The 13002-nt window shown below is 45.1% G+C and overlaps 1 protein-coding gene across 2 annotated transcripts in view; it reads left to right on the forward strand.

The window, feature by feature from the left end:
- The window catches only part of EBF1 (EBF transcription factor 1), a 462583-nt gene that overhangs the window by 436890 nt on the left and 12691 nt on the right, over positions 1–13002 (forward strand). For both annotated transcript variants that reach the window (XM_073567867.1, XM_073567868.1), the window contains exon 12: positions 12359–12424. In XM_073567867.1, coding sequence (XP_073423968.1) covers positions 12359–12424 — 66 coding nt within the window. The remainder of the gene's footprint in view (positions 1–12358; positions 12425–13002) is intronic.

The following is a 13002-nucleotide window of genomic DNA, read 5'->3' on the forward strand; positions in this document are numbered from 1 at the left end:
TTACACATACACACACAATATAGATTGTTGCTGGCTGTATACACTATAGAGACTGCTGCAGGCTGTATACCCAATAGACGGCTGCTGCAGGCTGTATACCCATTAGACGGCTGCTGCAGGCTGTATATACAATAGATGTCTGCGGCAGGCTGTATACACAATAGATGGCTTCTGCAGGCTGTATACCAAATAGACATGCTCACACATACACTGCACCAAATATGCTGCTGTGTGAAGACATCAGTGTGTGGCGCCCCTGAGAATTCAGTTGCCACAGAGGTACTGCACCCCCTCCTGAGGTGTGGTACCCCACCATCCAGGTAGGTTGGAGGCTCCTGACCACGCTCCAACACCTGCATCCCACACAACACAGTAGTTCAGCAAATCCACATTGTGGCTCCCTGCTTGGAGTATAGCAGAGCACCTTTGGTGGCTCCCTGCTTGGAACACGAAACGTGCTGGGAGGCGGGTGGAGTTAGAATACATAAAATATCGGGAGGGTTTGGGATTTCAGGTCAGTCAGTCAGTCAGTCGGTGAGTGGAGAGGAGTGAGGAGAGAAGATCCCTGAGAGAGAGGGATGGAGGAAGGAGGTGCTGCAGCAGACCTCAGTGACCTGGGTCTGCTGGCACGGGAAAGGAAAGAAGGAGAAAGACATTGAACAGGAACCTGATCTTCCATAAGAAGGAGAGACTAGTACGGAACGAAGGAGTAAAAGGGAACAGAGGACGTGGGTTAGGAGAGAACCCTGCCTAGAAGTTCTAAGCGCAAGGCCGGGGCCCGGTCCCCGAGGTTGTATGGATACTAATGGTCCTACAGCAGACACCGGTGGAGTAGTGGGCTGTAAATGCACTACTCCCATCTAAGACTTAGATGGGCACAACAGCAACTTGGATAGTGAGCCGGGACACAGGAGTAAGGAGTCCCCGAAGCAGGCTACAGCTGTCTGCCGTACAAGTATGGTTCTTAGGAACATCTGTCAGGAGGAACTCCAGTGTAACTCAGTACTAGGAGTACTTCACACCAAAGGCGCTATAAGAGGAGACGTTCAGAAAGGCACATATTGGCGGAGTGTTGGAAGGGAGCATTCCATCTGACCTGGAGGTTGACTGAGTCCCTGACCCGGAGGACACAGCACGGAGGCAGGCACCTGTGTGCACTACAGACTGTGAGTAAAGCTTTGGAACTACATGCCCGGGTGTCCTCCAATTATTCCTGCGTTAGCACATCCTGTACCACTACATCGGGGTACCAGCTTCTACACCGCCTGTGCCTCTCCTCTACCCCTACATCTACACTGCCCTGGGACTACAGCTCCACCTGTGGGGAGCTACACCATCTTAGCTGCACCACACCACCAGTCCCAGAGGATCTGCATGCAGCATCGGCTTAACATCTCAATTGCCGAACACCACAGGTGGCGTCACAAACTATTCCATCAACTACATTCCACCATTCATACTTCTCCCCCCATTAATTGGGCGCCCAGGGCCACGGACCGGGTCACCGCTGCTGTGACACATCCCGCCAACACCGGCCCGGTACCGAGTACCCCACGGCCCTGGGAGGGCGACCCAAGTGACACTGAGCTGTCTCATTCACACAGCAGAGGCTTTGTCACAGAACAGATTACATCAGTGACTGCCATCCCCTGTGCAGATTAGAAGCTGCAGACCCCCATCACTGGCCATCACACAGTCTGTTCTCACAGCTGCCAGCAGCCGAGCCCCATCACTGCCAGCAGCCTGGGACACTGAGGGAAGGAATCACTGATAATGAGTGACTTATGTATTGCAATCATGGAGTGGCCCAGAATACAAGACGATTTTCCCTCCTCACTAGAGTTTCACTTTCCATAGATCACTGATCAGTGTGTGTCTGGGGGAGGAGCAGCTTGCCGGTTCTGCTCTCTGCACTGAGGCTGCAAGAGGGGGAGGATTTGTTACTGTGTGAGGAGGGCTTGTTCATGTGGACGGGGAGGGCCTGTTGCTATGGAGGTTGGGGTTGTTGCTATAGAGGGCAGGTTTTTAGTAGAGTAGGAGGAAACGACCAGTTCTCATTTCAATGCCAGAACACCCCCCCTTGGACGTTCTGATCAGAAGCAAGAGAGTGATATCTAGAAAACCCTGCAAAATGGTGACAGAAGGTAAATTACTTATTGTCACCATTCTGCAGCCCAGATATGCACTGAGATTATGTGAAAAGCCCAGACAACCCCTTTAATAGAAATCTGTCACCAGGTTTTTGCATTGTAATATGAGTGCAGCAAGATGTAGGGGAAGAGATGCTGATTCCAGCAATGTCTTACTTACTGTTTGCATGCTGTAATTTTGATAAAATCCCTGCTTTCTCTACTGCAGATCTAGCCGAGCTCAGAATGCTGAGCTGTTTATAACCCCGGCCACATGACTGGCTGGCAGCTTTCTGTGTACATTGTATAGTGGTAGCAAGCTAAATGGTGGGGGCATGGTTATACAGACTAGTTGACTAGAAGGCACGAGACTTCTTGTCCTGTAGTGATAATCTCCTTCTGATAAAACACTGCTTTTATTGAAACAATAATGCGCAGCCTGGTAAGTGACACATCACTGGAATCAGGCTGTCAGCCCCTACATCAGGCTGCTCTCAGATTACTTAGCAAAAACCTACTGAGAGATTCCCTTTAATTATTGTAGGCCATGTCTATCAGATCAGTGGGAGGTCCAATACTTCCCCCAATTAAAAGAAGCTGCCTTCTTTGTTTACCAGGCAGAGCTCAGTAGTTTTAGCAGTGCCAATACCTGGTACTGTGAATGAGTCCCATTCACTTGAATAGGACATAAGTACAGAGAGCTGAGTTACCAGATGCAAAGTAATACCAAAACAGTTGAAGATCCCGTCAATCAGCTGCTTATAGGTGTCTTAAAACCAGACCCCTGCTGAATTTATATTTTTAATCTGTCCTAATGATAAATCATCAATATTGTCCAAGAGAACCCCTTTAAAATCAACAAGACAAAGCCATACGCAGTAAGGGACCCATAATATTTGTAAAAGATAGAGACATGGCGAAAAAAAATACATTAGAGACAAAGAAAGCACGAGTCTTAGATTTTACAGCCCAGAGGTTCAGTTAAATGACTTGTCCGGTCATATGATATCGATGACTTATCCTTGAAGTTCCAATACCTAGCACCACCAACGATCAGCTGCTGATCTGCAGTAACCGGCAGCGGCTGCTACACATTTATAGGAGCTGTACAGTGCCGATCCATTGAGACTAAAACAAGGTGTCTGGTGATCTGATATGGTAATGATAAGTTATCAATATCTTAAGCCAAGAGAACCCCTTTAACATTGATGGCCTATCCTTAGGAACTAAGAATCGGTGGGGTGAGACACCCGGCACCCCTGTCGATAAGTTGTTCCCGGTGTAGGCGGCACAGCTCCAGCAACTGTATTGTGGCCGTGGTGGTTTTCTGTACATTCGCCCCCTATTCATATCACAAGGTGGTGGATGGGGTGTACCCGGGCGCAGCACTGAACAGTTCCGACCGCCACTGACATCGGGAACAGCTGTTCGATAGGGGTGCCGGGTGTCGCACCCCCACTGATCAAACATTGATGACCCATCAGTGTTAATGTCCCGGACAACCCCTTTATTTCTTAGTATGAGGGGCCACAAGGGTCACCAGCGACTTTCCTCTCCTGGAACAAGGGCAAAATTGTTATCCTTTCCCATAAAGAGTTTTCCCAAAACGATCCCAATTTTAAGGGCAGGAATATATTTGGGAAGTATTTTTATACTATTCCCTAATACATAAGTGTGTTCTCGTCCCATAAGTTCAGCCCCGCGGGGATTATGATCAGATTAGCCCCCCTATATCTAATCAGACCCTAAGGGTTATATGGCACCGTCTGCTAGAAACGCACAGATTGGTGTCAAATCAACGGCGGCGCCAAGAGCTTTGTATTGCTGGCACTTTATCCACGGGGAAGGTGCAACGCAGGAAATTCCTTCCGCTGAGCGCACAGGATCTGGTGGGCCGCTGCCTGGTGACCCTCCTCTTCTCCTGTGCGAGTATTGGGTGGGACACAGCTAAGCTTCCAGAACTCGCATCCATTTAGCTGGGATTCCGCTTTTCCATAATGCCCCCTTCTAGATGTAATGTAAACCAGCTGTGTTTATTGTATTCTGATGGAAAGAAGCCGGGGGAAGAAAAAGTGGGAAAAAAAAGCCATTGTATTTATTACTTTCCCTGTCGGGTGGGAGCGAGAGCATATGTTATAAGATCCCATCTATTTATCCGTTCTCACGTTCCCGAAAAGCGGCGCAAATAAGATGCAGCCGTTAACCATCGCCGGTACGGACAGAATAAGCTCGCCATGAACATTAAATAAATAGTAATGGAGGGGCCGAGAGCGGCGGACGGAGTAAATGGCTTGGTTAGGGAAATCACCTTGGGTAATTGGAAGGTCAGAAAACACAATTCAATCCTTTATCCGTCCTCACCATAAATATTTCCAGTCTCTTATAAACCATGCCCGGGCCTGGAAATTGCTCCGGCAGCGATGCCCTATCAATCCACTAACATAATGTCATAAAATATACATTTCAGGGTAAACATGCGATGACATTAGAGCGGGGCTCCCCACTCCAGCAGTAAATGAGAGGTTAACTCTCCAGTGCCGATCCCATTATTGAGGGAATTTAGCACCTTGGACAGCTCTGTAAAAATCTTTATTGCTTTTCTGACCCACTCGGCATGTTTTGCCTGTGTGTTCTTCGCCTCTCTCCTCTGATTGAAAGGCAATATATTAGTTTCTGAACACAAACATGCCTCGGGCTCCGTTCCCTCGCTGGGAGAGCGGTGACACGGAGGGACTGTAATTTTCTGGTCACCATACTCTAGGGCAGCGAGCCAGGCGTCGCCGGTTAACTTTACAAAACTACCGCTTGTACCAATCTGTCTTATTCAGCCTTAAACGACTCTGCTAAGTCTCTCTTCGCTCTCTATTTTTTTATTTTCTTCCGTCCATGACAAATACAATCTTATTCTTGCCTGAAAGTTTACGCAAAGTCATTTAAAAGAGTTCGACATAGTTAAGTTTCATGGTTTGGCTCAACTCGCTGAGATGTCACGCTTTGCTCTTTCTAGTTTGGAAGGACGGACATCAAGAGCCTAAGCCAGAAAGTAATATCCGCGAAGACTTAAAGAAAGTCGGTCACTCCCAAAAGTCGATTTATAACTGAGCAAATAGTCATAGCTGCCCCCTGTAAAACGACGCCCGTAGTCTATGATTCTCAGATATTGTTATCCAGGAAATTATCTTTACTCTTCATGCTGGTGATGGCGCTCGGTGCACCCTCGGTGTGGCCAAGCACAAGGTGCACCATTCCGCCTTCGCTCTCTACGATGATTGACAGCTCTCATTTGCCCAGAATGAGCGCTGCCTGAGCTGAAAACACTGACATTGCAGGAACCAACCGCACACAGTGAGTGTAAGTGTAAGGAGGTGGCGGGGACCCTCACGTGCCTTCTCTCTCCTATACTGTACACCGAGCACATGTCACATGCGGCACCCTGATGGTACCGCATGTTTTATATCGTTATGTCATTTAGTAATGTCATTTTCATATGTTGTATCCTAAATGTGCATGTACTTGTATATATTTATTTTAGGGACAGAATGAGTTAAACTGTTGCGAAGAGTTAAAAGAGGGATGGTGCAAAGACTCAGAACTTAGAGAAAGGACTTCCTGCTCCAAGAGTAGAGCCTGGGCAGGCTTGCCCAGGATAGGACATGCACCGTAGTGAGGACTGAAGATTCCCTGGTGGGGGGGTGAAGGTTGCCCTAGCTGGATGGGCAGCGTGGACGGACATAGGCTCTGTGGGATCGACCCCAGGAGAAATATGGGGTTCGGGACAAGGACAGGAGCTGCTGTAGTGCAGGATAGTGAAGTTGCAGGGAATGCGCAGGAAACATTGTCTTGTTTGCACCGTGTTCAGCAAAGTTTTACCGTTGGAACAGGACTTTGGATTGTGTTGTTTCCTGAGACTTCGTCCCCTGCAACCTGAGTGACTGTGAGCTGAAGATCACGAAATAGACAGTCGCACTCAAAATGACTTGTTCTTGCAAAAAAATCTTTTTTATTTTTCAATTCACCAGATAGTGTTTCACCGCAGTTACAAGAAAATATCCCAGAAGTGTATTCTATATGGTTACGTTTCGACCTAACCATAGGTCTTTTTTTCAAAGTCCTGTTAGGGGCTGATACCATGTGGGAGGCAGGGATCTGCGGTGAACCGCAGATCCCTGCCTCCCACATGGTATCAGCCCCTAACAGGACTTTGAAAATTTTTTTTCTGTCTTCCACTCTGAAACTCCTACTTAAGTATGGTTTGAGAAAGACCTATGGTTAGGTCGAAACGTAGCCATATAGAATACACTTCTGGGATATTTTCTTATAACTGCGGTGAAACACTATCTGGTGAATTGAAAAATCAAAAATCAAAAAGATTTTTTTGCAAGAACAAGTCATTTTGAGTGCGACTGTCTCTTTCGTGACTATTATTTGTGGATCATCCACACTCAGTCTGCACCTAACCAGCTAGAGTGTGTGTCTTTTCTCCTTTCTGTGTGCTGAAGGTAACTGACTGTACCTCAGGATCGGGACTTCACCTGTCGTTTCATGTGCAAGGTGCCGGGATGCTCACTTACTGTGACTTAGTAGACTCGCTCACCACTACCTCCCTGTACCACCTTGTTACAAAAGAGCCGAGCACTGACACTGCAGGGAGCCAAGCACACACAGTGACACTGCAGCAGCCAAGAGCACACAATGACACTGCAGGAGCTAAGCGCACAGAAGGAGACTGCAGGAGTGGAGCACACACATGGCATGGATACTGCAGGAGCCAAGGGCACACAGTGTCAGTGCAGGAGCTGAGCCCGCACACTGACAATGCAGGAGACAGAAGCGCCCTGATACAGTAGAAGCCGAGTGCACACAGTGACACTGCAGAAACCAAGTGCATGCATGGACACTGCAGGAGCCGAGCACACTGACATTGCAGCAGCCAAACGTACACAGACACTGCAGAAACGAGGTGCACTAACACTGCAGTAGTCAAGCACACATACTGCAGTGTTATGAATGAGTCACCGAAGGAGGCAAAAACAGAAATACTAGCTAAGTCCAGAAAACCAGAGAAGTTGGCAGCTATCGGATTGCAGACCCCTGAACCTATCAACAACAACTAGCAGTAGCCGTGGGGGGTTCCTACGGTGCCCTAGACCCCTCGATCACAGCCGGAGAACTACATAGCCTAAAGACAGAAAGGGAAATCTAAACTGCCCCAGAGCAGACCCCAAAGCAATAGGCAGCCCCCAACATATAATGACGGTGAAGCAAGATGAAAAAAGACTCACACAGATAGAAAGATAGGCTGAGCAAATGATGGGACCCAAGCTAACTAAATAGGACAGGATAGGAAAGCTGCTGTCTGCAATCCGCCAAAAACCCTATCAAAACAAGAGCCAACAGACTGATAGGGAAAAAAGCCCTGAAGACGCTAGGCTTCAAAAAGACTATATCAGTACTCAGGTATTTTCTGAAGACAGAGCAAAAAGGAATTCAGCTAACCCCAGCAGGGAATGGCAGAAATTCAGAAAAACAAGGCAAAACAAAACCAAAACACAAATGCAAAAAGCAGTGCAGAAAACTTAGCTTTTGAGGAGCAGGAATCAGACTGGTCTCCTAGAATCCCTCAGAGAGATCACCAGCAAGGCAGAAGGGTGTCGGCTGCCTTATATCCAGTCAGCAATTCCCGTCACCCAGTCATCATCATCATACCCAGGTGCTTGGTAATCAGCCTCACTACCTTCCTTCACCAGAAGAGGGAGTTCATCAGACCTCAATGGTGAAGGGGAAAATGAACTCACAACACTGCAGGGTACACAGTGTCAGTGCTGGAGCTCAGAGCACACACTGACAATGCAGGGGACAAAAGCACACACTGATTCTGTAGAAGCCCAAGTGCACACACTGACACTACAGGGGTTGAGTGAACACAGTGTGAGCGCTGGAACCAAGCATACATTGATACTACAGAAACTGCATACACACACTGACACTGCAGGAGATGAATGCTCACAGTGTAGATGCAGGAGCTGAGAATACATACTTATGCTGCAAGAGCGGAGCCGAGCATACACACTGACTGCAGAAACTAACCGCACACAGTGTCAGAGCGAGTGCAAGATCAGAGAACGCACACTGACACTGCAGGAGCCAAGCGAACACAATGTAAGTGCAGCAGCTGAGTGAGCTCACACATCATCTTTCTACCACACTGACACTGTGCGTGTTCGGTTCCTGCAATATCAGTGTATTTGCTCAGCTCTTGCAGTGTCAGGGTGTGTTCTCAGCGCCTGCAATGATGCAGTATGCACTTGGCTCCTGTAGTGTCTGCGTGTATGCCCGGCTTCTGCACTGTCAGTGTGTGCGCTTGGCTACTGCACTCACACTATGCGCATTCATGTGCAGCCTTAGCTCTGGGCAAGCGAGTGCTGTTTATACAAGTGATCCTACGCTTCAAAATTCTAAATTGCGTTTTACCCTTTAAAAAAGATGAAATGATCCACCAACTGAAAAAATGCATCAATGTGGAAAAATTATGCATCCCCAAAAAATACCTAAATTATCACAAATTTTCTGCCAGGTACCTGACACGGCACTGACTACTTTCCCACATCCCTGAAATCTCATCATCATTATCTGTGATGTCTCCAAATGGGATTAAGAAAAGGCGTCAGAGGCTTCAGTATATTTTTTCCATAAAAGTTTTGTCTTTACAACACAGTTAATAATGTACAAGATTCTTTGAGCCGATTTACGCACATTCCTCCCCGGGCTGCATATAATACATTGATAATGGCACAGAACTATAGATCAAAAACATACAGCCTGCACCGCGCAATTCTCATTACATTCCCATTAGGTGTTGCTAATTAAAATAATCCTGGAAACCTCCTGCCTATTACAGATTTACACGCCTCATTTTCTTAGCCCACTAGCAAACTTTTGTTTACTTTGATATCCTTTTGTTAAATATATGCCCCTATAAAGGTGCCCGTAGTCATCCGTCTACAGGTAAGCCATCTGTATAGGTGATTATGTCATATGCTGGACCTCTGTGACTTATGAATGTCGTACAAGGCACCCTTACACATCCCTAGACCCTAATTGCCAACTCATCAGATTGCATTGCCTATTTGTGCCATATAAGCACGTAGGAGCATCACCAGACAACTAAAAGACCCCTATTTGCATTGGATGAAAATAGGGTGAACCTGCTGTTTTTGGCAGGACTGGCCAACCAGTGTATTTGGGGTCTGCGAACTCGCCACTGACAGATGATGCCAGGGAGGGAAGGATCAGACTCTTGGAATTTCAACACCGATTCCCCTGTTATCATTGAAGGTGTCTGGCATTGGCTTTCTCCTGTCTTCCAGTTGAAAACACATGAACGCTTGGCCAAGTTGAATGCTCAATGTGTAAGGGGGCATTAAAAAAAATAGCTGTCTGTGGAACGAATGTTTGGCCAACAGATATCCCATATACGTTCCCAAAGTTGTCGGAATCCACTCTTTCATGTTGATCGGTTGACTATCGAATGGGTAGGAGAACCTCCCCACTCTCCACCAACCAATGATGTCAAGTGTGAATTTTTCCACCCAATCCTTTTGTTCTGCTGGTGGATAAGCCACTACCAGAAGAATCATGGTCCGACCAGGGTCACTAAATCATCTGCTTTTTTGCTGCTTTGTGGCAAGTTTACACAGGTTGACCCAATTTCAGATGCCTACTGAGCAATCTGTAACAGATCGTTCAGTACACATAGGCTACGATTGTTCTCGGCAGCACAGATGCTCATTATACAGGACAATGTGCTGCCGAGAACACTGGTCTTTTGTGTGGAGCAAAAGATCATTTCACACAAGGAAAATGAATGAGCATTTTGGTTGTTCGTTAGATAATCGGCAGCTTGACTGATAGATTATCTTGAAACGAGCATTCGCAGGAATTCTCGTTCATGGAAACCTTTCAGCTATTTTGACTAATGAGGTATGAAATAATTTCTGGACAATCAGCTAAAATAGGGAATTTTTTTACCCTATCCATAAAAAAACGTTGAGTTGTCCTTTTTTTTTATGAGGCTGAAGAAACCTATACAGATTACAGTACGCAGTGAATGCAGCTGATGTCCTCATATCAGAATTATGAGATGTAGACATGTATCACTTATATTCATAATTATTTATTATGGTTTTCCAATGTATCAATAAAAAATATTGTCTGTGATTTTTTTTGATAAGCAATCCAGAAAAACTAAAAAGTCAAATACACCACACTGACTACATAATATATAAGAAAAAGCATTCAGCAGCACTCTGTAAGCGCTAAGATGTATGCAAACATTGGACATATGAAATATATTAAGAATTACTTCTATATGCAATATAGTTATAAAATGAAGGTTTTAGTGCATAAATTGGCCAATTTGTGTGTACCCACTGCCCATGGCAAGGCAAACTTTCTCTGGTAGGACCCTAAACCTAATATTTATCTGTTCTAATAGTTATTAAACATGCCTTTCCCGGGCTAAAAGCCTACTAATTTAATAGGCACGTAGGATCCCTTTCTAGAAGGTACAACACCTTGTCATGGCTGATGGGAAAACATGAATTGATCAATTTGTGCTCTAATTACCTTCATTTTATAAGCAGTAATGCAATTTAAATTGAAAGTTTGCATACATCTCAGTGTATACAGAGTGCTGCTGTATGCTTTTGTTTGTAAAAATGCATTCAGTCCTGTTCATTCTCAAGGCTCAGTGCTCCCTCAACTTTTGGGGATGATTGATTCAATATCTGACGTAAGTAAATAATTGTACGACACAGTAAATAACACAAACGATCCAAAGGGCTTTAAACATTGCGTGTTAACCATGAAAGAGAAACCAGTAAAGGGTTACAATTGGGATACGGCAGAGGGAGACTTAGAATGTACTTACTCGGCAAGTAGACGCCCCTCCTATATCTCCCAGCCCGGTTCCCTTAGCTTGCTAAGCAATTCATCTTCATACGGTGCGGAATTTTAAATTGAAGAAATGCTAATATGTATCTAAAAGCGTGTCATCTGAGAGTTTGCGAGAGGTTTATGGTGACAGCAAAATGAATGCAATTAGATCTCAATTTTCTGATGAGAAACTGCTAAGGAATGAATAATAACTATTTGCTTTTTGGGGAAGGGCAGTGACTTTCTTGTCTTGTTAAACTTTTTTTTTTTGTTTCAATATCTTTTTGTAACTGTTTTTCACTATAACTTACGACTTTAGTGACTACAGTACAGAGGGAGCGTAATGAGCGATCGCTACAAACTGTGGGACAGAAACTGATTGTTAATGAGTTGACCCTAATTTCAGGTTTGGGTTCAGTCTGGGTGGTACATGTACTTTACTGGGTACTGTAAAGTTTCCGCTCGCTCAGCAGCACCTGAAGTATACGCGGGAAGCAATTTTTTTAAACAACGGGCGTATAAAAAATAAGACTAGTCCAAGTACAACGGCACATATGTGTTTTTCCGGTTCGTCCCGACAGCGTAACATCCAGTACAAAATAGTCTGGCAGTAGGCTTAACACAGGAGGACTTCTCACCTCCACTCTCAGTTACTGAATGAGACAACTGGTCTCCTTTTTATCTGTCGGCCCACGCCCCAGGGTGGAGATATGTGAGCAGTCAGTCCCACCCATCTGACTGTTCATAAGCCAAGCCCTTGACACGCCCTTTTAACACTCTCAGCACTATAGGTGCTAGAGCCTGCCTTTCTGGGCTTATATCACCGAGGCTACCAACCTCAATGATGCATATCTCCCCTCAAGGACCTGTCCGGTGGCCACTTTACAGTACATAAGAGGTACTCCTAATATGCTATTGCTGATCTGTTGGGGTCCAACCTCTGTGATTTTGTGTTATGTTTATTTTTGTTTTAATCAATATCACAGTCTATATTACAATTCAAAATCAGAATTCTTTATTTTAGACTCACACTTCCTGTTTTGTACCGATAACTTTTCATCAGTCTCATTATCATCACAGACAAGATTGCAATTACTGTGATTCTATACAAAAGATAGAGTATAGATAGTAATTGAGGTAGAGTATAGATAGTCAATAGACATTGACGATAATATCAATATACCCAACAGAAAGTTAGACTCTTACATTTATATATCCCAAACAGCCCCCCTTAATGGTTATTACCTAACTTAATAAAATAACAAATGACTATTTCCTCCTCTCTTTTTCGGCAGGAAGTGATCCTGAAAAGAGCCGCGGATCTGGTAGAAGCATTGTACGGGATGCCACATAATAATCAGGTGAAAAGTCACATTATCAATATTATGCACATATTATGTAGAAAAGTCTGGGTATTCCAAGGGGTCAGCGCAAGGGCCAACTATGAGCTCCTGGGGCCCATAGCGGCAGGATACTAGTTTTACAAATCTGATATTTATTAGTGAGAATATTGAGGCTGACTACGGGACTTTCCAGAAACCATGAACCCACCTGTTCTTGATCACCCCCCTCTCTGTCTCTTCTTACCTTTCCTGAATTACTGTTATTAGAAAACGCGAAATTGAGCTTCTCGTCATCAGGAAATCTTATATGACTATAATCTGAACTCATCCCCTATGTTATATTATTCCCTCAGGAGAAATGTTTGTTCGGTATATTGCAATACAGTTAAGACACAATCGGATAGTTGTTCCATCATGCCTGTGGTCCAGAGAACATTTCCACCTGAAATAATAAAGTCTACATGTCTTTCTCATCATGTTCTGCCATAATCCCCTATAGGATCACTTAGGGACTTTGGTGATTTTTTTGCTTTATTTGGCTGCGATTGTATATTTATTGGTGCCATTTTGTTCCCTTTTTGCTTTTTTTATAACTA

Source organism: Dendrobates tinctorius, unplaced genomic scaffold, assembly GCF_039654945.1.
Source record: "Dendrobates tinctorius isolate UK_male_01 unplaced genomic scaffold, ASM3965494v1 ptg000020l, whole genome shotgun sequence".
Lineage (NCBI taxonomy): Eukaryota > Metazoa > Chordata > Amphibia > Anura > Dendrobatidae > Dendrobates > Dendrobates tinctorius.